The sequence below is a fragment of the Arthrobotrys flagrans genome (assembly GCF_004000055.1).
Source record: "Arthrobotrys flagrans strain CBS H-5679 chromosome Unknown unitig_8, whole genome shotgun sequence".
Classification (NCBI taxonomy): Eukaryota; Fungi; Ascomycota; class Orbiliomycetes; order Orbiliales; family Orbiliaceae; genus Arthrobotrys; species Arthrobotrys flagrans.
In genome coordinates this window covers 1,278,038-1,303,395 of record NW_027137553.1, presented here as the reverse complement: position 1 = coordinate 1,303,395, position 25,358 = coordinate 1,278,038, and the positions used below count along the sequence as shown (strand labels likewise).

General features: G+C 48.4%; 7 protein-coding genes across 7 annotated transcripts; 4 read left to right on the top strand and 3 right to left on the bottom strand.

Annotated features, from left to right (window-relative positions):
* Positions 1–1,484: 1,484 nt before the first annotated feature.
* On the top strand, positions 1,485–3,387 carry DFL_006884 (uncharacterized protein; the record flags this gene model as incomplete). The annotated part of the gene is made up of 2 exons (XM_067636378.1): positions 1,485–2,855; positions 2,917–3,387. 2 exons carry the CDS (start codon positions 1,485–1,487, stop codon positions 3,385–3,387), a joined length of 1,842 nt encoding a protein of 613 aa, XP_067488002.1.
* Positions 3,388–3,690: 303 nt separating this feature from the next.
* Positions 3,691–5,665, bottom strand: DFL_006883 (uncharacterized protein; the record flags this gene model as incomplete). The annotated part of the gene is made up of 3 exons (XM_067636377.1): positions 3,691–4,009; positions 4,083–5,544; positions 5,599–5,665. The coding sequence occupies 3 exons, from the start codon at positions 5,663–5,665 to the stop codon at positions 3,691–3,693; spliced, it is 1,848 nt and encodes a 615-aa protein (XP_067488001.1).
* Positions 5,666–6,260: 595 nt separating this feature from the next.
* DFL_006882 (uncharacterized protein) lies at positions 6,261–9,214 on the top strand (the record flags this gene model as incomplete). Its single annotated transcript, XM_067636376.1, has 4 exons — positions 6,261–6,476; positions 6,533–7,379; positions 7,936–8,110; positions 8,182–9,214. The coding sequence occupies 4 exons, from the start codon at positions 6,261–6,263 to the stop codon at positions 9,212–9,214; spliced, it is 2,271 nt and encodes a 756-aa protein (XP_067488000.1).
* Positions 9,215–9,888: 674 nt separating this feature from the next.
* Positions 9,889–11,972, bottom strand: DFL_006881 (uncharacterized protein; the record flags this gene model as incomplete). The annotated part of the gene is made up of 2 exons (XM_067636375.1): positions 9,889–11,420; positions 11,777–11,972. 2 exons carry the CDS (start codon positions 11,970–11,972, stop codon positions 9,889–9,891), a joined length of 1,728 nt encoding a protein of 575 aa, XP_067487999.1.
* Positions 11,973–14,999: 3,027 nt separating this feature from the next.
* DFL_006880 (uncharacterized protein) lies at positions 15,000–16,566 on the top strand (the record flags this gene model as incomplete). The annotated part of the gene is made up of 7 exons (XM_067636374.1): positions 15,000–15,170; positions 15,274–15,478; positions 15,550–15,620; positions 15,692–15,813; positions 15,878–16,212; positions 16,304–16,339; positions 16,400–16,566. 7 exons carry the CDS (start codon positions 15,000–15,002, stop codon positions 16,564–16,566), a joined length of 1,107 nt encoding a protein of 368 aa, XP_067487998.1.
* A 677-nt stretch (positions 16,567–17,243) lies between these two features.
* Positions 17,244–18,587, top strand: DFL_006879 (uncharacterized protein; the record flags this gene model as incomplete). The annotated part of the gene is made up of 8 exons (XM_067636372.1): positions 17,244–17,485; positions 17,556–17,575; positions 17,652–17,706; positions 17,775–17,785; positions 17,854–17,883; positions 17,963–18,027; positions 18,101–18,197; positions 18,259–18,587. 8 exons carry the CDS (start codon positions 17,244–17,246, stop codon positions 18,585–18,587), a joined length of 849 nt encoding a protein of 282 aa, XP_067487997.1.
* Positions 18,588–19,384: 797 nt separating this feature from the next.
* DFL_006878 (uncharacterized protein) lies at positions 19,385–25,164 on the bottom strand (the record flags this gene model as incomplete). Its single annotated transcript, XM_067636371.1, has 8 exons — positions 19,385–19,698; positions 19,756–19,908; positions 19,967–20,393; positions 20,455–21,138; positions 21,198–22,864; positions 22,941–24,249; positions 24,335–24,528; positions 24,591–25,164. The coding sequence occupies 8 exons, from the start codon at positions 25,162–25,164 to the stop codon at positions 19,385–19,387; spliced, it is 5,322 nt and encodes a 1,773-aa protein (XP_067487996.1).
* Positions 25,165–25,358: the final 194 nt, after the last annotated feature.

Sequence of the window (25,358 nt, the reverse complement as noted above, 5' to 3'; positions counted from 1 at the left end):
GGATGGTGATGATCTTTTAGAATCTAAAGCTCCTCACTTCGCCCAAAAACGTACCTGCAGGCAGGGCTAGTTTCAGCCGTTCAATATAAACCTGCAGCAAGGAAGTGACATTCGCTTTTGGTGTGAAATTGCGGAGAGTGTGTGAATTGAATGAGTGTGGTGACAGGGCAGCCCTATTCCTGTCTCGTGGTGGAGACACTCAGCCTCCACGAATACCAAGCTTCAAGCGACACAATGGCGCACTGTGACTGATGATCTGCCTTTGAGAGAAGGTGATTCCAGAGCCTCCGGGCTTGAAGGTCTTGGTACAACTGCTGGATGTGTGTTCGATGGGGTTTCGAGAAGTGTGACTATGAAGGCTGCAATGCATCAACCTTGCCAATTCTATTTGACCAAAGATCGATGCTTATGTATGATACCTTTAAGTCTCTCACCGCCCCTTGCTTGTTTACCGATGTCATGCCCCTCTTCTTCTTGTGAGGAACTAGGGAGTTGAGATGGCGTAAGTGGTAATTAACTGCTCAGCGATACAACGTCGCAATGAACTGACCGCCCAAATGCTGCTATTCTTAGGCCAAGAGCGAAACAAACGATTCGAACAAACCTCGTTACCACGGAAATGCGTTTTTGCCTCATAAGGAAAGATTTCCCCAATTGCCCCGTCGACGCTGTCATTGGCTCCGAGTACATGGTTACTGGATAAAGCTTGTACACATGTCTCCAGCCTTCATATATCAGCTTCGATGCCTTTCACGCATATTCTTGTTGACACCATAACTCTCCGTTGGGACTCGAAAGTGCGGCACGAATTCCAAGGATGCAGCGTTTAACATTTCGGCACAAGGTTGTTAATCCACAAATCAACAGTGCGGAATTACATCTGCATCTCGAAATGACAGAGCGAGAGTGGCTTACCAGCCAGCTAGCCTTGTCATAGAGCCAAGATATATTATATCATGGCCTTATCGATTAGCCTAGCTAGATGTCGACAAAAGTCTTTAGCAATGCAAAGACGTAAATGGCGTCTTGTTAAACCCCAGGCCATGTTGAAAAGGATTTTCGAAACTTGAGGCAGTGTCCAATTCAACCGTCGGGCCGAATCGATTTGGAACGAACCCATACATGAGACCACATATGTTGGAATCCTAATATGGCAGTCTGTAGCTTTCGACGTCCGCAAACACATATGTGAAATGTGAACACGACCTTTGAATAATATCGTCTAACCTCCTCTTAAGAGACATCCGAAGCCTCGCGTGGAAGCCAAAGTAAGTATCTTTCGAAACGACAAAGTGGCCGATGAGGGCCCAGGACACTCCCGTCCCGCAAATATAACTGTAGTTAAAAGGTCCTTGCCTTGATAAAAACTATCTCGAACTTCAAAGTCTGGGGCGACGGCGCAATAAATAAAAAGGACCTCCTGCGGTCCAAACCACATAACCTACCCCATTGAGATATCCAACTTCTAGATCCGACTTACCGCTATGTCGACCTCTAGCTCCGCCTCTCCAACATCAAAGGACCTGCGCGCCGCCGCAAAAAAGGCCCAAACCACCAGATCCCCGGCTTCACCACTCGAGCTCCTCCCTTCTAAATCCGATACCTACACAGCTCTCGCCACAATTGTAATCTGCGGCTTCGCCTCATGGGCTTCACAACTCTCGCTTTCCCCAGTCTTCGGCGAAATACCTTCTGGTCTAAATCATGAGAAAACCAAGAACACCGCTTTCGCAGCAGCAGCTACATTTGCGCTCGCTTTGAAGTACACATTCCCAAGATCGCGGATTCTTTTACGATTAAGTCGTTTATTAATCCCATTGGTCGCCATAAATATTCCATTAATCCAAGGCGCAATCTGGCAGCACGCCGGAGACCTCGGCGCCACAAATGGTCCAATTGTCACTGAAGCCGCAACCATCGGCCCCCTCCTAGCTTTCACCGTCTTCAGTCTAACCGGTATGATCAGACCCGTCGGTGTACCCGTAGCATCGGTCGCAGTTGCAGATATCACACTACTAGCATTATCATGGGTTCTCTTCAACTTCACCGAAAGGTCAGCAATCAGTTACTTGGGCCCGTACGTCGGCAAGGGATGGCCAATGACACGATGTGGAATGGAAGCTACAATCGCAGTATTCGCTGCTTCGCTGCACAGGTCTATGTTCTTAGCCGCTGCTGTTCCATCTTTCTTCCCAGTGTTCTACCTCGACCCTCGCTGTGTAATGGGTGATAAGGGTGTACAGAAGCTCAAAGAACACCTCGCACCATTGAATCACACTGTCGTTGCAAGAATGGAGTCAAATACGGGATACCTATCTGTTATTGAGAACACCCAGCAACATTACAGATTCCTTAGATGTGACCACAGCATCCTCGGTGGAATCTGGCTCACATCCCATCCTAATCTTCAAAGATTTGCTGACAACCCAATGCATCTCCGGGAACCAATCTATGCCGTCTTTGTCATGCTTGAAGCAGTTCGTCTCATCGACCCCCCAGCACGGGAAAGAACTGATACGAATGCCCTGGTCGTTGGTCTCGGAATCGGAACTTCAGCATCAGGACTAATTCAGCATGGTGTAAAGACCCATATCGTCGAAATCGACCCTGGCGTCTACAAATTCGCAAAGGAACACTTCGGGTTGCCGTCAAATCATACTGTTCATATTGGCGATGCGGTTAGTTACATAAGCAACGAATACCTCAAAGCTACTTTGAAAGGTGAAGAAGTCGAGAAATACGACTATATCCTCCACGACGTCTTTACCGGTGGTGCAGTACCAGCGGATCTGTTTACCTGGGAGTTCTTGGAAGGCCTGAAGACATTCCTCAAGCCCAATGGGGTTATCGCTATCGTAAGTTTCCCCTATTTTAAATACTCAAATAACATTTATAACCTAACAAAAGCACAACTAGAACTACGCCGGCGACGTCAAACTCCAATCCGCCCAGTCTGTAATCCTGACAATCCTCAAGGTCTTCGGCACCTGCCGTGCCTTCCGCGAATTCGAAGCACCGAAGGGAGAAGAGGCCGAAAAGGGCGACTTTACAAACATGGTGATCTTCTGCACGCCTTTCCACAAGCCTCGTCGGGATCCAAAGAATCCAGGGCATAGGGAAGGCATTGACGTCAGCGAAATTGTAGCACCATATTTCCATCAGCCAGAGCCATGGGACTTCCTGGGAACTTGGGTTAGAGAGCAGAGAATGGTGCCGGAGCACGAAGTTGATCTGAGGGGCATCCAAAAGGTAGGAAAGAAGGGAGAGTTGGAGATTGTGTCGGTAGCAACGGTGGACAAGTTAAGAGAGTGGCAGAGGGAGAGCGCAGTGTTGCACTGGGGGATCATGAACACGGTGGTGCCGTTGGAAGTTTGGACTCTATACTGATTTGACAAAAAGCGTAGCTGGTATATAGTGTTTTTCATTACCTCTTGATCTCATATGCTATTTTGATTGTACTTTACCTATCCAAAAGCTGAGCTATGGTTCCCAACGGATGCAATATGAGATTTCATATGTAGACCCGTTCACTGACACAATAACAAGCTGGTTACCTATCCGGCTGAATAAGCCACCTGGTACTATCCAATACCCGTTTCGTCCAATACAAATATGCACACATGTACATGCTACCAAACCGCCAAAATATCGCCAACAGCCGTAAACACCGTCCCAAAATAAAAACACAAATCAAGACTCCAATTCCCATTCATTCGTCCCCGTTAGGACCCTCGCGATCTTCCTCGACATCGCCGGCCCTATAGCCCTCCCATTTCCTTTCCCTACAACCCTAATATCCTTGAGTATATCCTCCCCGCCATCCATTAATGCCCTAAAAAGCTTCTGAATACTCGGGTACTCGCTTTGGATCGCACTCGCCACACCCGCAGTACTCATATGCACGGTCTGCAACATCTTGTTGTACGTATCCTCTACATTCTTCCCGGATGGAACTTGTCCGACATCCATGCAGAAGTTCGCGGCGTTGTTTAGCACGGATTTTGCATGCCTACATCCAAGCATGTTAGTAACTATCTCAGAAAAAAAAAAAAAAAAAAAACCGGGGAACGGAAGAGCCATACTTGTATGGAATCTGCGATATATGTTGGGTATAATACCCTATCGATTCCGCAGTATACATCCCATCTTGCGTATGACACAATAAACACCCATGTACAACCTGCAGCTTTAGCAGCGCATCTTCAACATTATCTTCATCTACAGCCTGCGCTGCTTTATCCATCCTCGCTGTCTCCCTCCCGCCATCTTCTCGCATACGGTTCCTAACTTGTGCCGCATAAGCTCGAGCTTGGTTACTCTTGCTTTTGCTGATAAGTTTTGTAAGACCCTCGATTAGAACAATGGGCTTGCAAGTGGGATATGCTGTTTTTATTTTGGCAACAAATAGATCAAGTTCTTCCGGGGCGTTTGTGAGAGCGACAAATTCCTTGGCTTGGATTACTGTTAAAACGTGGTTTTCGTTTTGAATCTTTCGTGGAACTGGGATGAAGATGTCTCCGTCCGGATCCCATTCTGCGGTTACTACCCTTCGCCATTTGATAATATTCGGAACCGGCGAGTCGAATGGTGCGTGAGATTCGACTTTTATCTCTTTTAGGAGAGCTCGTAGCTGTATTCCCGTCGGCGATGTATAGAAATCGGATGAGATGTTGACAATCATCTCGCTGGTAGTTTGGACATGTGACCCCTTGAGTTTATTGGCCGAAGACATTGCCTGACTCTCACTACGCTGGAGAACCTTTGCTTCTCGTTCGGCTTTCTTTTGCTCCTTTTGTGCCTCCTTTTCGGCGGCTTTAGCAGCACGAGCTGTATCTCTTTCGGCTGCTCGGGCGGCCTTTTCGGCGTCTGTGAGTTTGGACTTTCGACCTGGGGCGGTGGATGCAGGTATGGGTTCGGGCGACGTGGAGGATGATATCTGAAGGTCTACTCGACCGACTTTCCGTCTCTTCGTCCCTGGTTCATTCTCAGGGTATAGTTTTCGAAGCCGTTCTAGAGCGTCTCTGTTAGACACGGGACTGGTGGTTCCCCCTTTCCCCTTTGTATCAGCCCCGCGAACCCGCTTGGGCGAGACTCGACCGCCGTCACTGAGGCCATCTTCACTACTGCTTCCGAGTAGCTCCTCGAGCAGAGTTTTTGGTTTAACAATAGGTTCTGGAGGTTTATCTATCGATTGGGCCGGTCGTGCGACCGGCGAGGATTGTGAAAGTATCGGATCTGAGGATAAGCCTCCAAATATCTTGGGATATGGCGATGTGTGCGTAGCATACTGGGGCTGTCGTGGTGGTGAAGCTGGAGGCGAGGAACTGATAGTAATCGGGTCCGCAGCTTTCCTCGCCGGTTTAACATTGGAGGACGAGGAGGAAGAGGTTTTCAAGGGTTTCGGCTTTTCAATAGCTGATGTAGCTTTTGTAGACGTAGTCGGTGTCGGCTTTGAGGTTTTACCCTTGATCGGTTCCCTTGAGGTGCTTCGCCTTGGTTCGACATTTTCCTTCAACTCCGAACTGGAGTCTCGTCTTCGAGGAGCTATCGATATACAATTAACTTGTGCGAGGAGAAATATACCGGGTAGGGGCATACCTGGGAGCTCTACTTCGTCATCAGAAGATAGCAGGCTTATGACGGGAGCCCGTCCTTTGCCTGACATGATGCTGGTGATGATCCGGTAATTATGAGGGCAAGGTTCCCGACTAGGCGCAGTATCAACTCGTCGTATCTCGAGTTCTCGCAGTACGAACAGAAACCAAGCTGTCTCCTACTGTTGAAGCCAAGGCTGCCGATATCCTCATAATGAGATAGGTACTTAATTGGTGACGTTCTTGTTCGTCGTCGTGATCGCGTACGGGAAGAGTCTATCGATTTAGTCGGGAAGACGCGGCGGGATGGCATAAACAACACGAGTCCTGATGCTCAACACATGACAACGTTGGAGATGACTTTTGACTTCGAAATCTTCTCTTCCTTTTTTTTCTTCTGCCGGTCTCAAGGATTTAATCTGTTTCTCGACAGATATCGATATATCTACCGGCTTCGATAATTATATTCAAACTACCTTACCCAGTCAGTCGCTATCAACACCGCTATGCACAGCTTCCGAGTCGCAGCTGATTTTGATTGCTCTTCCGTATCGATAGTCGACCTCTTCATTATCAAGTAGTCACATATCCCAGCGATATAATATCGATTTACTTCCAAACATACTTAAGAATATACCCCAACGTCGTCGAATATAAACATTCGAGATGGAAGACAAGGGCGCAACCGGTCCAGCTAAAGCCGTCGATGCTGTCCTCGTACAGTCGGCCCCGATGCCAGAGGGCTCCGTCCAAGTCAAGGGCATCGACTTCAACGAATACAGTGGCCGTCCAATCACTATAGACGATATAGTCCGTAACATGAGCAACATGGGCTTCCAAGCTAGTAATCTAGGGAAGGCTATTGAAGTTGTAGATAGAATGGTACAACTATCTCTTTACCACCTTTTAAACAACATATTAACGATTCGTCTTCACAGAGATCCTGGAAAGACCCCGCCGACCCCTCCAAGCGCCCCACCATCTTCCTTGGCTACACTTCCAACCTCATCTCCTCCGGCCTCCGTGAAACAATCCGCTACCTAGTCCAACACCGTCATGTCTCTGCAATCGTTACTACAGCCGGTGGCGTAGAAGAAGACTTCATAAAATGCCTGGCACCGACATACATGGGAGCCTTCCACCTGGACGGCGCCACTCTCCGTAAATCAGGCATGAACAGAATAGGGAACCTCGTCGTCCCCAACGATAACTACTGTAAATTCGAGGACTGGGTGGTACCCATCCTAGACAAAATGCTTGAAGAGCAGGAAGCTTCGAGTTCTTTACCGGCAGACGAAAGAATACATTGGACACCCTCGAAAGTGATCCATAGACTCGGAAAGGAAATAAACCACGAAGACAGCGTGTACTATTGGGCATACAAAAACGACATTCCGGTCTTTTGTCCCGCATTGACAGACGGCTCACTCGGCGATATGCTCTTCTTCCATACCTTCAAAGCCTCACCACAAATGCTACGGATAGATATAGTCGAAGATATCAGGAGGATCAACACGCTAGCGATGAATGCGGCATGCACGGGTATCATAGTATTGGGCGGAGGTGTGGTGAAGCATCATATCGCAAATGCGAATCTGATGAGGAATGGAGCTGATTATGCAGTGTTTGTGAATACGGCGAATGAGTTTGATGGCAGTGATGCCGGCGCTCGACCGGATGAAGCGGTTAGTTGGGGGAAAATTAAGATTGGAGGTGAGGCGGTTAAGGTTTATGCAGAGGCTACGATAGTGTTTCCGTTGATTGTGGCGGCGACTTTTGCGAAAGGTAAAGTGGAGTAGACGATACCATTTGGGTTACTAGATATATGTAGTAATAGACTTGGATATATTTTGATACCGCTGAATCCAAATGATTAATCGTGATGACTCCGACGGTTAGTTTCAGCCTTGCGAGCCGTGTGGGTGACTCAAACGAAACTCCAATGCCAATGCAAGCGCAAGCAACCTAACTCCGGTAGCCGTCGCAGAGTGCGGCATCGATCTCTCCGATATAAATTGGCATAACCTCCCATGTTTTTACCCTGAGCCTCAAGGCATAGAATTCACACCATATTACCACCAAGACCTTCCATTGGGAGTTTCCAGCATCCGCTCTACTTCAAGTACTCCGACTTTAACCGTTTCATTCACCGAATTCCGAGGACGTTCAAAATGCCACAAACCACAACAAATTTTGCGGCAGCGCGAGATCCCGTTAGTCTCGATGGGAGAACATTAGAGGTACTATATCCCTAATGCAATGATGTATCACTTGGGGAGCCGGGCCGCTAACCCACTTTCTTCAAGGGGTATATATAAATTATCATTTTGTAAATGTGCAGAGCACGAATTGATAGATGTACTCTCCAGCGGCGGTCAACTTCTCCGCACGGCGGCAGGCCTCTCCTCCCTCCTCGAACAACCTATCGAAATCCACGACGTCCGTGGAAACCGCGAAGGCAAGAAAGGCAAGAAAGGCGGTCTGCGAGCCCAACATATCGCCTGCCTATCCACATTGTAAGCACTTTGCAAACCACCGTTCTAACCTCCACCACCACAAAAAAAAGTAACATATAAAAACCCCATAGAGCAAAATGGTCCTCCTCCAACACCGGCCACCTAAGAAACGAATCCACCGAACTCTCCTTCCTCCCCCGTAAACGCAAGGCCTCCCAAGTATCCTACAGATACTGGACCGAGCGTGATATCCCCGGAAACTCATCTCCAAAACGTACAGCTACGATCGAAATTGGCGGTGTAGGTAGTATAATGCTTCTCCTCCAAGCCGTATTACCGTATATCCTCTACAACGGACCCAAAAAGGGCGAAGAGCCAACACCGCTACACTTGACTGTCATGGGTGGAACGCACGTTTCGAAAGCACCGACGTTGGATTACTTTACCCAGGTTTTCGTACCTACTTTAAAGAATCTCGGATACCCCGAGATTACGGTTACGGAATCGAAAAAGGGGTGGTCAACGGGTCCTACGATACCCGGTGAAATCGAGGTGGTAATCCCATCCATACCCGCAGGAACTACAATACCCGGATTTACAATGAAGGAACCCGGTGAAATTGTTGGATACGACATAACTTTCATCGTACCCGAAGATGCAAGACGAAGTTTTCGAGAAACCCTAAACGTCTGGTTTGAAGACCGTGCTCCGGGGGTGGACATGGACATCGTAAAGGATGAGGATTCAGGACATAATGCCCGATTTTACTTGTTAATAGTAGCAAAGACAAGCAACGGATATAGAATCGCAAGGGATTGGATTTGGGATCGGAAGAAAGGGGAAGTGCACAAAGTGGCTCATGAGATGACGAGGAAAGTCTGGGGATGGGTTCAGGAGGAGATAGAGCACGGTGGATGTGTAGATCATTACTTGCAGGATCAGCTGGTGATTTATCAAGTTCTTGCGGAGGGCGAGAGTTTGGTCAACGGTGGAGCTTTGGGAGAGGGTAGCTTGCACACGCAGACGGTGAGGTGGGTAGGGAGTGAAGTCGCGGATGTGAAGTGGCAGACTGTGCTAGAGGAAGGCGATGAGGAAGAGGTTAAAGCAATGTATAGATGCAAAGGCGTAGGATTGGTGAGTTCCACAGGCGAAGGATGGGAATAGACTGGGAGGACCGCAGGTACACAACAGGGATCCGTGAATGATCGGTATCCTTTAGGGGAGAGTACGATGATGTCTACCGGTTCTCCCCTCTTTTGGCACATCGCTGCTCTGTATTCTGTTTCTATAAATACTGTTGCCAAAGAAATGTAGACGTATCAGGCAGACGATTGTTATCATGAAGGTGTGCATTGCCACAATTAAATACAAGGCCTGAATTTCCCGTAGAGTACTTTCGTATTTCGATTCGACGGGAAAGTATACATAGATGATCGATCTCCAGATCCCAGTTTCAAAAATCGCCGTTAGGTCTGTGGAAATCCATCTTTATTGCGTTGGTAATAGGTTAGTTGCCATGCGACCAAACAGGCAACCATTTCCCAAGTTGGCTGTGTCTACGATCATCCGAAACCTTTGTGCAACATTAACGACATGCCAACACATCTTAACTTCAAGCAACAGATTGGATCTCATCTCAGGTCTAAGTATTTCTACGAATATTTACTATTGAAAAGAAAAAAGGTTCACACGTGCATCCAAGTTTGATTCTTGACTACCGACATGAAAAAAGGACATTAAATATTACACCGTAATTGAAACAAGACGACATGAGTTAAAAGTTTTTTAAAAAAAACAAAGACGACAACCCCCAAGTAAATGCAAGAGAAACGATGCATTTAAAGCTTGAAGTCACCGTGGGCCTTCTTGAAGTCAACAATGAGCTCCTTGTCACCATCGCTGATGACAAGGACACGGACGGCACCAGGGGAAGCGACGTAGGCCTCGTTGATCTTCTTGGCAAGACCACCCTGGGCAACAACGGCGATTCCAGACTTGATCTCACCGCTGTCGGTGACAGTGACCAAGGTGCTGTCCTCACCAGCGTTGATGACCTTGTATTGCTTGAAGGATGGGGTCACCATGTTGTGGAGGACAACGGATGGGGATGGGTGGGTGACAACACAGTTCTCCTCGACCAACTTGTGGGTGAAGAGGTCAACACCGAGATATCGGTGCTGGCCAGTGGCAGAGGAGGTGGTGATGCGGATGATCTGGCACGGGCGCTTCTGGAGGATGACCAAGTCACCGACACGGATGTGGTGGCATGGGATGGTGAAGTCGGTGCTGGTGGTGCCGGAAGCGACAGCGGCCTTTGGCTTGGGGGCAACGACCTTCTTGGAGACGGTGATGTCAACGTCAGGGAGGGAGTAGGCCTTCTTGGACTTCGCGTAGTAGGACTTGGCGATGTTGGCCTTGGCTGTCTCGACGGGGTGGAAGAATTCATCGACCTTGCGGCCGAAGTATTCAGCGTGGTGGTGGTGGCGGGTGGAGTGTTCAGACATCTTGGAGGGCTTGGGGCAAGATTTCTTGGCTTTCTTTTCCTTGGGCTCTTTCTTTTCCTTCTTTTCCTTGACGACGACGACGGGTGGACAGTCGCAGTCTTCTGGGGCTTTACCGGACTTGCAAGGAGACTTGACGGTAACTTGTTGAGGGAAAGTGACGTCTACTTGCTCAACGTAAGTTGGGTTGGAGACGTAGACGCGAGGGGCGTTCTTGTAGCTAGAGAAGTCCTCCGAAGTGGCGGTGGACTTGGAGTCGTAGGAAGAGGATTCGGTCTCGACTTCGGTCTCGACCTCAGGAACCTTGATGTGAACGTTCTTCACGTGGAAGTCGTCCGAGTGGTGGTTGACGGTGTGGAATTGCTTCTCACTTGGGTGAGCGCGGATTGGCAGAGAACCAGCGGTAGACTGGGCAGTGGTGTGGGTTGATTGAGCGTGGTGGTGATGGGCGTGACCAGCGGCTAGACCAGCGGCAGCACCAGCGGCGAAAGCACGACGACCGTGGTGGGAAGGTGCGTGGGAGTAGGTGTTTTCAGAAGTGACTTCCGAGGCGGTTTCCTCTCCAGTGGCTGAAGAAGATTCGTCCGTGCAAGAAGATGAGGAGCCGGAGCTGGAGCTGGAATCCGAAGAGGATGAAGAGGATGAGGAGCTAGAGGAGCTAGAGGAAGAGTCTGAGCCTTTTCCGAGAGCAGCAACTGTAGCAACACCGGCAAAGAACTTGTCTCTCTTCCTGAGTTTGGTTTCCTTTTCGTCTACTTTCTTCTCGTCCTTGTCTTTTGCGTCCTTCGTCTTATAAGCCGAAGGAAAGAGACTGGGGGGGATGGGTACTCTCGCGTCAAAGTCCAGATTGACTGATTTCCAGGGCGGTCCTTGCGGATTTTAGACTCGAAGTCCTGTTATTTCTAAATCTTCCAAAAAGTACACGGTAAACACGTGTACTAGTCGAAAGAAGTAGAAAAGATGAGGAATTCGAAGACTGAAACCCCGTATGAAGGATCCTTCGTGACGGAAAGATCGTTACAAAGAGGAGTCGTGAAAAAAGAAGTGACTTCTGAGCGTCTACTTCTCTTATTCAGTCTTGAAGAGGGTCGTTAAAAAGCGGGTGGTCAATTGGGTTCGTGATGGTTGTGTGAATGAAAAGGGAAGAGGAAAGAAAGTGCAGTTGACGGCGGGCGGACTGGGTTTAAATGCTGAAATGCAGGAGGCTGGCGGACCGTCTATTTACTCCCATCAACCACCTCGAATTCAGCGAACAACCACAAACCACCACCACAAACACCATGCTCATGCATGACATGGACAACAGCACTAACAGCATCCACTAAAAGATGGCTGGAAAAGAAAGAAACCTGCAACCAGCCTGCCCAGGTTCCGGCCAACCACCATCCAAAAGCGCCGTGGGCAGCAGCACCATTTCCCATTTTTTGCTCCAGGCTGGGCCCCTTCCTTTGCTGGGGCTGGTTGTCACGGTGAATCGCTCCTTCTGGCAGGGACTTTCGATTGGGCTCCACTAGCTCGCATTTGCTCCACTCACGGAAGACCTTTTGCTTCTTCTTGGACTGGGTTCTTGAGTGGTGGTTTCTCGAGGCGAGAGACTTTTGTCGATTGGTCCAGCCGAGTGCCAGATCGGACCTCCTACTGCGACAGCTTACATGCTCCTGCTGCTGACCCTCATCAAAAAATGCACCCTTTCTATCCGTACGAGTACAGATGAATGCAACTCGTACGCACACGCACACGCACGCATTGTGCCATCTCGATGGCAAATAACGGCTGCAGTACGAGACTAACCACTGCTATCTATCCGCGTAGATGTAAACAAATAAACTGCCTTTTGTATCGGGCGGTATCTGGTTTTGTCTCGCCTGCGACTGCAACGGCTGGGGTTGGAGCAGACGAACGCTCGACGGAGCAAATGCATGCGTCGGTGGATCCTGCCTAACGCAAAATGCCTGACAGAAGTCTCACAATCCTGTCACTGCAAAACACGTAACGCGTGGGCTGGTTCGTCCGGAGATATTCGATCAAGAATGCGATCACGATCTCCTCAGCCAGGCCGCCTCGATAGGTCCTTGGGGACCTTTTGCATATTGCATACAATCCTCAAAACCCTGAAGATATGATGCAATATCACACAAAGCTGTCAACTGTTTACATCCGACCCATCAAAACAAATTTGGACGTGCCGTCCGAAAGATTGGAAAGATTGGAATTGTATTTCTTCCATGTCGTCAACAAGGCTTCTTGCTGTGCCAATTGTATCACATTATCGCCGTCAAAAATCGGTCTCTATCTGCCCATCCGGGAACCCCATTGGTTGCCATCGCCCAGTCTATCCGTTTATTTTCGTCGAAGACCTTTCCAGCCGGTTCCCTATGGCGGGAAATTGGGCTTCAGGGGCTTGCTCTCGATCTCCGACCGCCCTCAGCTGAGATACCCCTGTTGTTCTTTTGGTTCGCTATCTCCACCAAGCGATTGAGGAAATTAAACCTCGCCCATCAAGGATGTTGGTGTGCTCACCAAGGCCATCCAGGGAACGTCACCGAGAGAGAAAAAAAGTTTTCTTGATCCGAGGCTTCGGACAGCGCGAAGGCGGAGAGGCCACATTTGACGATGGCTAGTAAAGACGAAACATAAGAAGAAGATGCTGACGAAGTCCCGGGGTTTTACTAAACACTCATTTCAACCGGGATGATGAAATGGCGAGGGCTGTATGTATGGCTGGAGATATGTACGATATGTACGCGCGGAGAAGCATTTCCCGACGCGCTTACTGCGAGTGATATCGTGAACATTTTGCATACAGGCCGAACTCCAAACTGTTGATATAAAGCTCCATCCAGCCACAGATCGAGCAAGCTATTCCCACGGCATTGGAGCTACAGCTAACTTTGGCCACCTGCCAGCTGTTCACCCAGACATTTCGAGGACACAAAGGCGCCATTTTTTGAAGCATGGAATCTTGGATAGCATCGGTCAACCCCGGATACCACGAAGAAGATCTTCTGTACTGATGTTTGAAATCTTGGAATCGATATAGGTCCGCCTCGATCTCCATTACCTACTACTATGCGAACTAGCTTGACTTGCTGCGGACAATTGTCTCGAGCTATGATGAAATCGAGAATTCGAAGAGAACAGAGCCGGCGTGGATTTTCCGAACCAGTATGATATCGGCAATGTAGTGCATGTGCGAGTACCAGTACAAAGTCGTGGGGCGACGACTCAATCCGAAACCCGACCGCTGATAAGATCCGTTTCCTGTCGTCTCCCTTAATATCTGGCTATCGGTACGATACGATATAACACTGCATGATATCACTGGTCCGTCCGTTCGGTTGAAAAACAATTGCAAGCAGATTTGAGCTCAATCAACCGGACTGGCCCATGGGCTAGGCTCTTCGAGATTCAATTGGCACCGCAATCTCCCCAGACGCTGGAGACATGTTATTTTTAGGCACTAATATTAATTCCCATTCACTAATAATAGCCAGCTATGGACGAGGAAAAGAAGCTATTGAAAAGATCCCGAACTTCCCATCTCTCCCGCTCCTTCCTCTCTCCACAGCTCGGTCAATTAGTCTTAAATTTTGCCATTAAATTCCTCGCAGTCGAGCTGCCCGTCCTGTGGGTGCGGCTTTACCCCGGAAAATGCCAACAGCATCCCCGTTCTTGACCTTGTGCATAGCCATAGCCGTCTTACAGATTAACCAGAAGGAACAAAAAGAGTCCTCCTGTCTTCAAATGCGTTTTTTATGTTGGTTTTATGAGAGATGTGCATCGTGCTACTTACCAAGTACTTACCTTGACTCCTGAATTCGAAGCTGGAATCATTCACATACATAACATACGCACACATTTCTGCCCAGCCTCTCTCTCCTGACTGGCTCTTGTCCTTGTAAATACCGACCTCATTCGCATACCTTCCGTCGAACTCGGATAGCATCATAACGTTCATACATCGAATTAAGGCGCCGGCCTATGGTGGACAATTGAACCTAATTGAGTCCGCTTTTTGGTGCCAGCAACACATCACTAGCCACTGACCCCTTGCTTTCCCACATTTTGATATATCGATCGCTGCAAATCACGTCCTGTCTTCACTCCCTCCTCAGCATCCTCCGGAATCTGGGCGTGCGTGATTCTCGATCTCGGAAGCTCTGCTCCAGATGAAACTCTCCTAGCTCCGCTGTCCATATACTTGCATACCACGAAACGATGATGATCTTGTCCCATCGGCTGCTACCGGAATGATCAATATCTTAGGGTCAAGAAGGGTACAGCGACTACTCTTGTAAGCCCTGCTCCAATCTACATACGTGCATACGTTCCACAATCAACCTTGAATCCGGTGCCATGTCTGAGAGTAGTTCCAAGCTGACGCGTATACCTGTCTCTTCCGTCGATTGTATAGCTTCGTCGCCGCTACCGTGACCCTCTTCTATCTTATGACCTTACTGTTCCCTGAGAAGCAGGCCGAGATATCACCGCTAGTATTCTCCGGCCTACCGCCAACAAAATACCTAGCCCCCGGTCGACGGAAAAACCTAAAGTTGGAAAATGTGAAAGGATTCTTTTCACAGGATTTGGCGGAGACAAGGGAGGACAATTTCAACGTCGTCGGTAGTGACCTTCTGTTTGGGCGACTTTTTGTCTTGAAAGCCGGGAAGTCTTGTAGTGCGAACTTTGTGGGCTAACTTGTGGGCTGGCCTGTTCGTGTAGTTCCAAATCAGGGATTTCGGATTGATACAACAAGAATACTCGATCGAGATTACGAATAAACTTTCACCGAATGCGACACAATGGGACCATTTCCAAGCCGAGATCTTACAGTTAAACCGGGAAAGGCTGACGAAAAGACTGGGCGTACTGGGATATAAAGTTCTATATCTATTTCGGCCATCTGAGAGCTGGCATCACACGGGAGGTTGGTGTCCGGATCACTACAATAGCCCAAATATATCGCAGGCCAATAAAAAAGTTAACAAACATCTACAGAATCGTTCTATGGCAAAGAATCATGGGATTGTCTCTGGACACGGCAGGATGGGAACGGAACGGCCCAGTGGGTAGGTTTTGAGCTTTGTGCGGCTGAAGATTCGACATATCGGACACGGCATGTTGATATCATGTTTCTTAGATCGACGCAGAGTTAACCCCAACCGGAATCGAAGGAGCCAAGTACCTTCACAAAACATGGAATAAACACCTTGGTAACACGGACCTGGCGATGCCCGAGCTTTTCCTCTCTTCCCCGCTCAGGTATGTTCGAATCCTTCTCGTAGTGCCTCCCCGCATTCTATGCTAACGAGGATCGCCCCTCCAGCCGTGCCGCAGATACCCTCATCCATTCCTTCAACCTCACCTTCCGCAATCCACGACCGCCATCTCCGGTATTCGTCGAATTCCTCCGCGAATCCTTCGGCGTCGACACGCATAGCAGCCGGCGCTCCTACACCACCCTAAAGAAAAAGTACCCTCTCTTCGAGTTCGAGGAGGAGTTTAGCGAATTCGACCCGCTATGGACGAGTTACCGAGATGAAACAGACGAGAGCGTTCTGCATCGTGCTAAAATATTTCTCGAGAACCTATTTTTAAGAAGAAGTGAAATGTTCATAGCCGTTGCGACGCATGAGAGCGTTATAAAAGCTATACTGGAAGGTTCGTTGCTTCAATCAACTTTTTTTTTAAACAGCCATCCTCTCGTATCGAAGTGCATAAGCTGACAATTTGCACTTTTGGCATTAAACAGCTATTGGACATCGTCAGTTTCCTATACCCGTCGGACGTGAGTTTTCCACCCCTGCTCTCTCCGGGTAGTTCCGTATTAACGTTACCATTGCTATAGACATGATCCCCGTCGTTATCAAAGGATCCTGGTTCAAATCTTGGGAGCCACGCACCGAAGTCGAGAAATACAAAATGTTTTACAAAAGGGACAGAAACTGCACCGAGTTAGACCCGGTGACCGATCCGGATGCCGAACCGGAAGTAGATATGGACGAATTTGATTAAACAGCAAAGCATTTAGAGTTAAGTGAACAACAGCATTTTGCACCTTGACTCTTTAAAGTTGATAGCGTATTTTTGGATGGAATAATGGCTGGGAATAATAACCCCCCGTTTCAGTCTATAATGCTCTTTTTTTTTTTTGTATATTTTTCCCACTCGGCTCTTTTTCTCAAAATTAGAAATCGGGTGTTCTGCTTTTTGTGTTTATGTCAGAAGTTTTTCTTTCTATCTTTATATTCTACTGTATTATAGTCCTTTCTTCGTTCCCATAATATCTTTTCTCTCTTTTTGTCTCCCTTTCCTAAGGCGTTCATGGGTATTGCATTGCATTCCAATTAACTCGAAACCGAAATAACACCGATTTAATACTTCACCTATAACGATAAGCTCAATCACGAGATCTCGAGATTAATAGCAATTTTCCAAACTTCGCGTAAATTATATTAACGTTATACACAGCAAGTTAGGTAAAGATCTGACAGATCTTGATTCATACTGCCTCTGTTTCAAGATCTCCAATGGAATGTTGTATTTTACCCCGCAACCCGCGTTGCCCAACCTCCGAAATTCCCATTAGATTATTACGGTGCAATTACGTAGCTCACTGTAAACCACTGCTTGCGGGCAGCTCCGATATAATATATATATAAAAATTAAAAAAATTTAAAACACGTACCCAAATGCAAAGAACAGCAGCGGCAAGACTATCCAACATCTTAAACACCCTTTCTAAACGATCTTTAGTATTCCAGACCGGCGCCGGCTCCCAAAAACCATTTGTGCCGGTACTTTCGATATCCGATAGGAATATGTCGTCGTCGCCGGGGATTAAGACGCTTGGTGCTCAAGAAGCTATTGAGCTTGATAAGGAGCTTATGGGGTCCGGAGGGTATTCGTTGGATCAGTTGATGGAGTTGGCGGGGTATGTAGTTGCGTTTCGTACACTACATCTATCGTTTGTTCGGATACTAACATCGTTCTGTGGGGTGTAGTTTATCAGCTGCTAATGCAAGTATGGCTAGCAAGACTGACGTCTCGGTGGAGATACCGACGCTGAAATACTAATTGTCCGCGTGTGAAATGAATAGTTTACAAAGTACACCCTCCCAGCAATGGAGAGTGTATACTAGTTCTCTGTGGGCCGTACGTAGATCATTTGTGCTTAGACAAGAGAGAAAGAACAGCAATTAACTCCTAGGATTGATATATAGTGGAAACAATGGTACGGTTTTACTGTACTGCCCACTGAATTGAGGCCGAGTACTGTACTTACGATTTTGATTCTTACAGGAGGAGACGGGCTGGTCGCGGCTCGCCATTGTGAGTATCAGATAGATCATAAAATACACATGAATTGGTTTATAAGAAAGAGCTAGACTGACTCTCTTGCCTGACTTAGTATGGTATTTTGGCTACAAACCCACTATATATTTCCCAAAGAAGGGGAAGAATGAGATATTCGAGGTATACGGACGTCTCCCCGGCACAGCTTTGCAAGAGGGAGTATATCGATTAATATCAATATGCATAAAACCAGCGTCTCTCAACCCAACTACAAAAACTAGGAATTCCATTCACAGAAGACTATGAAAGAGCGTTAAAAGAAACCGACCACATCGTCGACGCAATCTTCGGTACTTACTCCCTACCCCCCGAACACCCCCCAATCCACACCCCTAACCCATAAAAACGCAGGCTTCTCCTTCACCGGCACCACAATCCGCCCCCCCTTTGACGCAGTAATAACCGCCATGAAATCCTCCCCTCTCCCAAAAACCTCCATCGACGTCCCCTCCTCATGGGACATAGAACACGGTCCGCCATCCGAAGGTCCGGGAAAGGATTTCGCACCAGATAATCTAATCTCCCTAACGGCTCCAAAGCATTTGGTGAAGTATTTCAAGGGGAGACACTTTTTGGGAGGAAGGTTTTGTCCTCCGTATTTGGAAGAGAAGTATGGATTGGATTTGAAGGGTGTGTATAAGGGGGTTGATCAGATTGCTGAGTTGCCCAGGGTTGAGTGAAGAAGGGTGGTTACATTCGGAGGGGTTTATCTAGCTGGCTAGTTTCGATGCTGGACCGGTTGGTTACAACTTGTATATTGGTATCGTGATTCTACTTTCCCTGGCTTTTGGTTTGGGAGGAGCAGTTATGTCCTAGAAAGGATGGGACATTACAATAACGAAGCATAAGAATAAATTCACCATTAATTCCCTCGTCATGACACAATACTACCGGTGTACATGAAAATATCATACCTAGGTAGTAGCAAATATGGAGCCCAAAGAGAATAACCATAAAAGTTTTGGCGGGTGTAAATTGGATAGAGAGCCCGACCAAACGAAGGTTCAGATTTGAAAAATCAAGGAAGAAGAAAGAAAAAAAACCCTCTCTTTCCATATAGAATGATAAAATGCCCCGCTCGCCAAAACCGATATGTTGCAAATTTTTTGGTCCAAAAAAAATACAATTCGATCAGAATCCATAGTCCCCATGCGATTTAAATGTCGCCGTTACGGTGAAGAAGTGCTAGGCCAAGATATAAGAAGATTAAAAAGAAGGGGGTTAGAAGAAATGGAACCGCCTAAAATACCACAAAAAAACTTTGTCGACAAAAGAAACAGCCAATAAAAAAAGCCATAAATCATATCCATGCCACTGTATCGCCTGTAAATAAGAAGAAAAGGGAGAGCAAAGGGGACTTCATGAGAAAGGTTGAAAAGAAATGAGAATGCGGTTGGAAAAAAACTGTACGGAAATATACAGCAAACAGCCGGTGAAAACGACATCAAACAATAAACCCCTTGAAACCCGTGACTTTTTAATCTTTTTGTCCCTCGTTCAATTGCAGTTCGACAACGACCTGTCGAGTATCAATCTCGGGATGAACCATGGCCAACTTGATAGTACGTTGGCCAGCGCTTCCACCGCCTTGGCCGTCATCGAGACACCTTGCATCACGTCCGGCAATGACTTGGCGCAATCGACCGTTATCCGCATTTCTGATTTCCACGAAATCTTGGTCGAAGAGAAGTACATAGGGTGGATAATGTGCGCTAGCTTTGGCCTTGCCGACGAATTCCATGATGACACTACGGGAAACATCACCGTGCTTGTTGACGTAGACACCACATTCTAAACGATATTGTTAATCGAGAATCCCAAAGAAACGCGTGAATAGAGAATATTTACCTTCGTAGCAAAGCAAGAACTCGATATCTGATAGTCTGAACATGCCAAGTGGCCTTTGACCGCCTACTCTTAGAGCGATAGCTTGCACATGAGGCGCCTTCAGCTCTGGAATAGACCATGGTTGCTTCTTGTCTAGTGTCATAACTTCGAAACCTGTCCGAATAGTTAGCAAACTTTCTTTATGGAGAATGACGTAAGGGTAGTGGAATACCTTTAGAAGAGTGAATCGAAAGCGACGAGTGGAACAAGCTGATTCCATAGCACTCAGTCGGAATGTAAAACTCGTCGAACTCACGGAAGAACTCCGTGGTCCCTCTTCTTGAGAACCGACTCTTGCGCTCTGTAGCCTTATGGAATACGGGCTCTAGAACCTTGAATGTCGAATGCAAGCCGTCTTTGCGCTTGTAGAAAACGAGCATTCGATCTTTCATCCGACTTGTGGCGAAGAAACCAACGTCTTTGCCTCCCGACAGCTTCTGTGGCGCTCGTTTGGCGGATTCGCTAACTGGAACACCTCCAGCAGGCGGAACAACCACGTCTAAGTGATATGCGATCAGTGTCCTATCGGCGAGGACAAGGAAGAGGCTGAAGTCTTCTAGGACTGCAATCTGAGTGACACGGGCGATGGAATTGATAGCCTAGTGATTCAAAGTTAGCAGAGTTCGTGTGGTGAAAGTCTTTCTTCTAGAATTGCTGTACCTTTGTCCACCCGCGTGGATTCTCATAATCAGAAATATAAACACCAGCGTCCGTCCCAATAGCCACCATCTGTTTTCCATATCCCATACCGGTGTGGAAAGTAGTGGCGCAGTTAACCTGAGCTCTCGTTAGGACAGCAGGTTTTGGACCAGAGTAGAGCGACTCAGCCTCCTTGATAGCTCTATCTAACGGTGTACCGCGGATATTAACGTCCTTAGGACTGGTGGCACTCGAGGCAGCTTCATAGCCAAAAGCGGAATCAGACATGATCCTGATCCTGAATGGCTCGGCATTTTGTCGGAACAGTGACGCGGCGTGGCGCTCCTTCGCCAAAATAATCTTCTCTACCCAATCAGCCCGAGCAGCTGCCGATGGAGCATACAATGTATATGTATTATCCTCGCCCTTGTACGCCTTTCCAAGATGCCTGATTCGGAAGGGATACATCACGTTATCTTTGTCCTTCGCATCCCATGCGGGCGAGTTCGCAGAGCCAAGCGATGAGGAGGTTTGGGTGTGAGTAAGGTTATTAGGCCCAGGAGTGGAAGAGTTTGGTATACTGGGGCGTTGACCAGGTCCAGCTTGAACTTGCTTCGTGGCAGGACCTATAATCTTTACACTGCTCTTGACAACCGGCGCATCGTTTATGGAGTCTTCGATGACAAGAAGATCCATAGGTATCGGCTGGAAATGATTTTGTGTTAGAGATTATATGATTACTGGGATACATAGGCCCAACTTACCATTCGGGATACATCATATTTTTCGTGCTTGTTCTTTCCAGGACCAGCAGCCACATCCTTCCTTGTCACGGTCTTCGCTAAGACTAGGTAATGGTCGAAGAGAATGGCGTGAGTCTCAAGCCATGTGAACCGGTTTCCGGTTCTTTGAAGGTCACCTTGGTAGATGACTTCTCTGCCCTTTTCTTCGAGACGGAGATCAACAACCATTCCCGGCCTCATAACGAGTTTCCTTCCAAGGTCAGCAAGTGTGACTCTCTTTGTCATTTCGTCGACCCTTGCATCACACTCGAGTGTGACGGCCTTGATCTCGTCGATTGCTGCTTGGAGAGAAACCTTCTCGTCACCTTCCTTGAGCGAATGCTTCAGAATGGTCTGTAGCAACAAGCCATATCTCTGCAATCTTGTGATTGGATTCTTTAAGAAATGCTGCCATTCAAGACGGCTAGCTCGTGGATCTTGTCGACACTCTTCGAGGAATCGTCGGAACAATATGTTCTTCTCGGCTTCGTGACGAACGACTGCATCCGCCCACGGGAAAGCGGCAGCGTACTCGATATACGCTGGCTTGGCTCTTCGGATCCACTCGCGGAAGATATCACTGAACCCGACAATCCACGGGCCTTGCTCTCGCTGGCGGAACTTAAGCTGGGGTAGGAGGTGGTCCTCATTGGCTTTTCGAACAGCCTCGGCCTTGCCAAAAACATCCTTCATAAATTGATCAAAGTTCTTTGGTTTGATAATATGGCTTTGCTTCTGCACAATTTGGAGCTGATCGTGGTAGACAACCCGAAGGACTCGCATATGCTCGAGATATTCTTGCTCGGTTTGAACAACCTCATGGAGATTGTTCTGTCTCTCGATTTCCTTTTTGTTAACACCTTCGACATCCGTAGCCTTGAGTTGCCAGAAGGTAGCCCAATCTTCCTTCTTCTTCTCCCTATCTTCGGGGTGAGCGGATAGGGATATTTTCTTGAGGGTACGGGCGCAGAGGTGAGAGTAGCATCTTCCGGGAATATCTTGGAGTTCCTCGTTATCGTCGGTATGGAGTCTCGGTGCATAGCATCCACGGCCGGAAATTTGGAAGACAACACCAGAGACCTCCGCGTCGGCGGTCCACTTGACCCATTCTTCGTCCCTGACCAGGCAATCGTTCTCCCAAAGGGTCTTTAGCACCCGGGTGGCCAGTGTCTCTGCGTCGGCAACATTCATTGTGGGGACTTTGTGTGTGAATAACGCAACGATAGCCTCCGCGATCCCTTTTTCCTTTAAGAACTCCTCGCCCTCAGTTATCATCTGCAACCAAGCAAAAATCTGACTGATAGCCCATGGCTCTTCACATTTCTTGAAATCCTTGCTCGACAGCTTCTCTGGGTCGAATTTGCGAGTCTTGATGGAAGGAAGGTCGATTGCACCGAGTGCGGTATCATCGAAGATCTGGGATTGTGCAACTGAGGCACGGTTAGCTGCAGGTCTCGAAACCGGAGGCCGTGCCCCAGCTGGTTTCAGGGCAGAAGCATCTGTCTTTGATCGGGCAGGACCAAGTGAACTTGTGCTTGTGTGTGGATAGTTAAGACTCAAACTACTTTTTAGGCGGGCGTCTGGATTGACTGGGAGATAACTCTCTCCTGTAGCATTGCTATCGGACTTGGTTCGGTTCAACTCATAACCTAGATTAAGGGGGTTAGTTTGTCATATATTTCATAAATATACCGTCACTTGAAAGAGTCCTAGGCGAAAACTCACTTGGGGTGGGGTAGAATGACGGTTCCATGAAACTGGCATACATCTCGTCATCGTCGCTCTCATCAGCAGTGATAACGGTCTTAACGGGACCCGTGGCGAAGCCTTCGTATTCATCACCTTCTTGATAGCTGTTCCGTCTCTCTGGATTTGCCAATCCACCAGTACCAAAGGTGTCAACCCGGGCAGCGGCGGATGAGAATGGGGCGAATGGATGAAGGCCATCATCGAACTCGGGGTTGGGGTAAACATAGTCGCCATAGAGAGTTGAGTCACCAGTGGCAGTGGTACTCGTCGTATCTCTCCTGTTCAAATCACCACTCGTGGTTACGGTATTCATTGTCGTCGCCGTGTTCACCGTGTTCATGGTATTACTTCTACCAAGATCCGCAGACCCTTTATGACCAGGGAGCACGGGTGCGACGTTGTCCTGACCGGCAGGTTTGAAACTCGGGAACGAAGGCTCGTCATCATAGCGATCATAAAATCCCATACCTGAGAAGCCGCTCAGATCCATGGGCATATCAAGGACCTCGGAGAGTGGCTCTTGGTCTTCATCTGGTGGCAAAGTTGCGACATGGCCATTGGTTAACTTGTCTTGTGCTTCCCGGTATTCGTCTGCGCGCATTGCTTCCCAGGCTGCCGCTGCTTCATCGCTGCTATTGGCGCCAGGCGCATGTGTAGGATAAGGCAATCCTGTAGCGCCAGGCTGCGAAGCGTCTCCTCTCTGGAAGAGGAGATCAACATCAGGTGAGAACTGCGAAGCCGAGGGTGGAGCCTGGCCGCTTCCGGATGGTGGTCCAGTTCCAGAGACGAGATTCTCAATATCAGCATACAAAGCTTCTCTCGCGTCTTCCTCCATCTTCTGACGATCGGCTGTGTCTGTAGGCCCGTGAGGAGGGAGACTCGGCGGCAGGTCTTCATTGCCGGTATTGAGTTGGGGCCGGTTCAGACGTTGCCCATTTGAACTGCCATACTGGGAGTCAACGTGAGGTGAGTGGGATTTTGGGGGCGGGGGCGGAGTTGGAAGTGGGTTGCTGTAGTCTCCTCCTTCATTGTGATAGCTTTGGTAGTGATGTGAAGGTGGAGTACTCTGATTGTCGTAGTAGTTTGGGGACTGAGGGCCTTGAGAGGAAGTTGACCCATAACGCTGCCCGGAACTAGCTCTGTAATCACCCTGGTCCTTATCTTCATAGTCCCATTGTCCTTGCTCTCCGTTAGGGTACGGATCAGCAGGCTGTTGCTGCTGTGTGGCTTGGTGATAATGGAGTTGTTGATATGCAGGAGCTCCCGAGGTTGAATTAGAATATGTCTATTGAGAAGATTGTTAGTAAAAGCACATGGAAGGAGACATGCGAGCAGATCATGGCAAATGTCATAAAAGAATAGAAACCTACCGAATATGTCTGCTGGTGTTGCAGAAGTGGAGGTGGAGGTGGAGGCTGGGGTAATTGGTGCTGTTGTTGGTAATAACCTCCTGATAGAGTGCTATGACGCTGCGGGGGAGGTGGGGGTGGGGGGGGGACATTCGAGCCGTATAAAGCGGGATTATATGGCCGGTTTGCTCCAGATGCACCATACTGAGAATTGGCTACAAGAACGAGTTAATAGATGCGCTTTCGATCACAGAGGCAAGGAACAGAGAAGCTATACCAAATGCCGATGCATACGACGGAGCATTTACAGTGGGTGACTGTGGGACATATTGTTGATATTGAGTTGGCGATGTCGTAGTCACAATGGACATCGTACGGCCAAGATGATTGCCTGGATTGTATCCGACCTTTGGATGGGATGGCAATCCAGTAGGGAGACCGGGTAGCGGCCTCGAGCTTCCTGCCTGAAGGGTACCCGGAAGACCAGTGGCGCCATAAGGCTGACGAGGAGGAGGGGGTGGAATGTTCGGCTGGGTGGGAAGAGTGGTCGAGTTCTGGGGGTAGTACATCGGCTGGTAGCCGCTCGAGTGCGCCGGAGGAGTGGGAACGTATTGGGACTGCTGCGAAAGAGCCATATTGGACGGCGGCGCTCCATAGGCCGAAGCAGCCGGGGGTGAAGCCGCGCCCTCATTTCTGCGATCGTAGAAATTGGGATTGTAGAAATCTTCGCCGTTCCGCTGCTGGAGTCCCCCCGAACTGTCGAAATATCTATCATCTCCACTTCCAAAGCTGGGTGACCTTGCACGGAATCTTGGGTCGGCACCTCCGCCCTGAGGTTGAAGGTTCGCCATCTGGGCTGGGCTGGATGGTCGAGCGAGTCGCCCAACAAAAACGGTCTGCGGTGTAAGACGATATAAATTAAAAGGTCTACCTTAAAAATCAGGCTCCTAGGTGACCGAACAGGTTTAGTCGAAATCCTCCGAGAACGTTAACAAATGATACTGCAAAATGTATCTAGGCGAAACGAACGGGCGACACGAAGCCG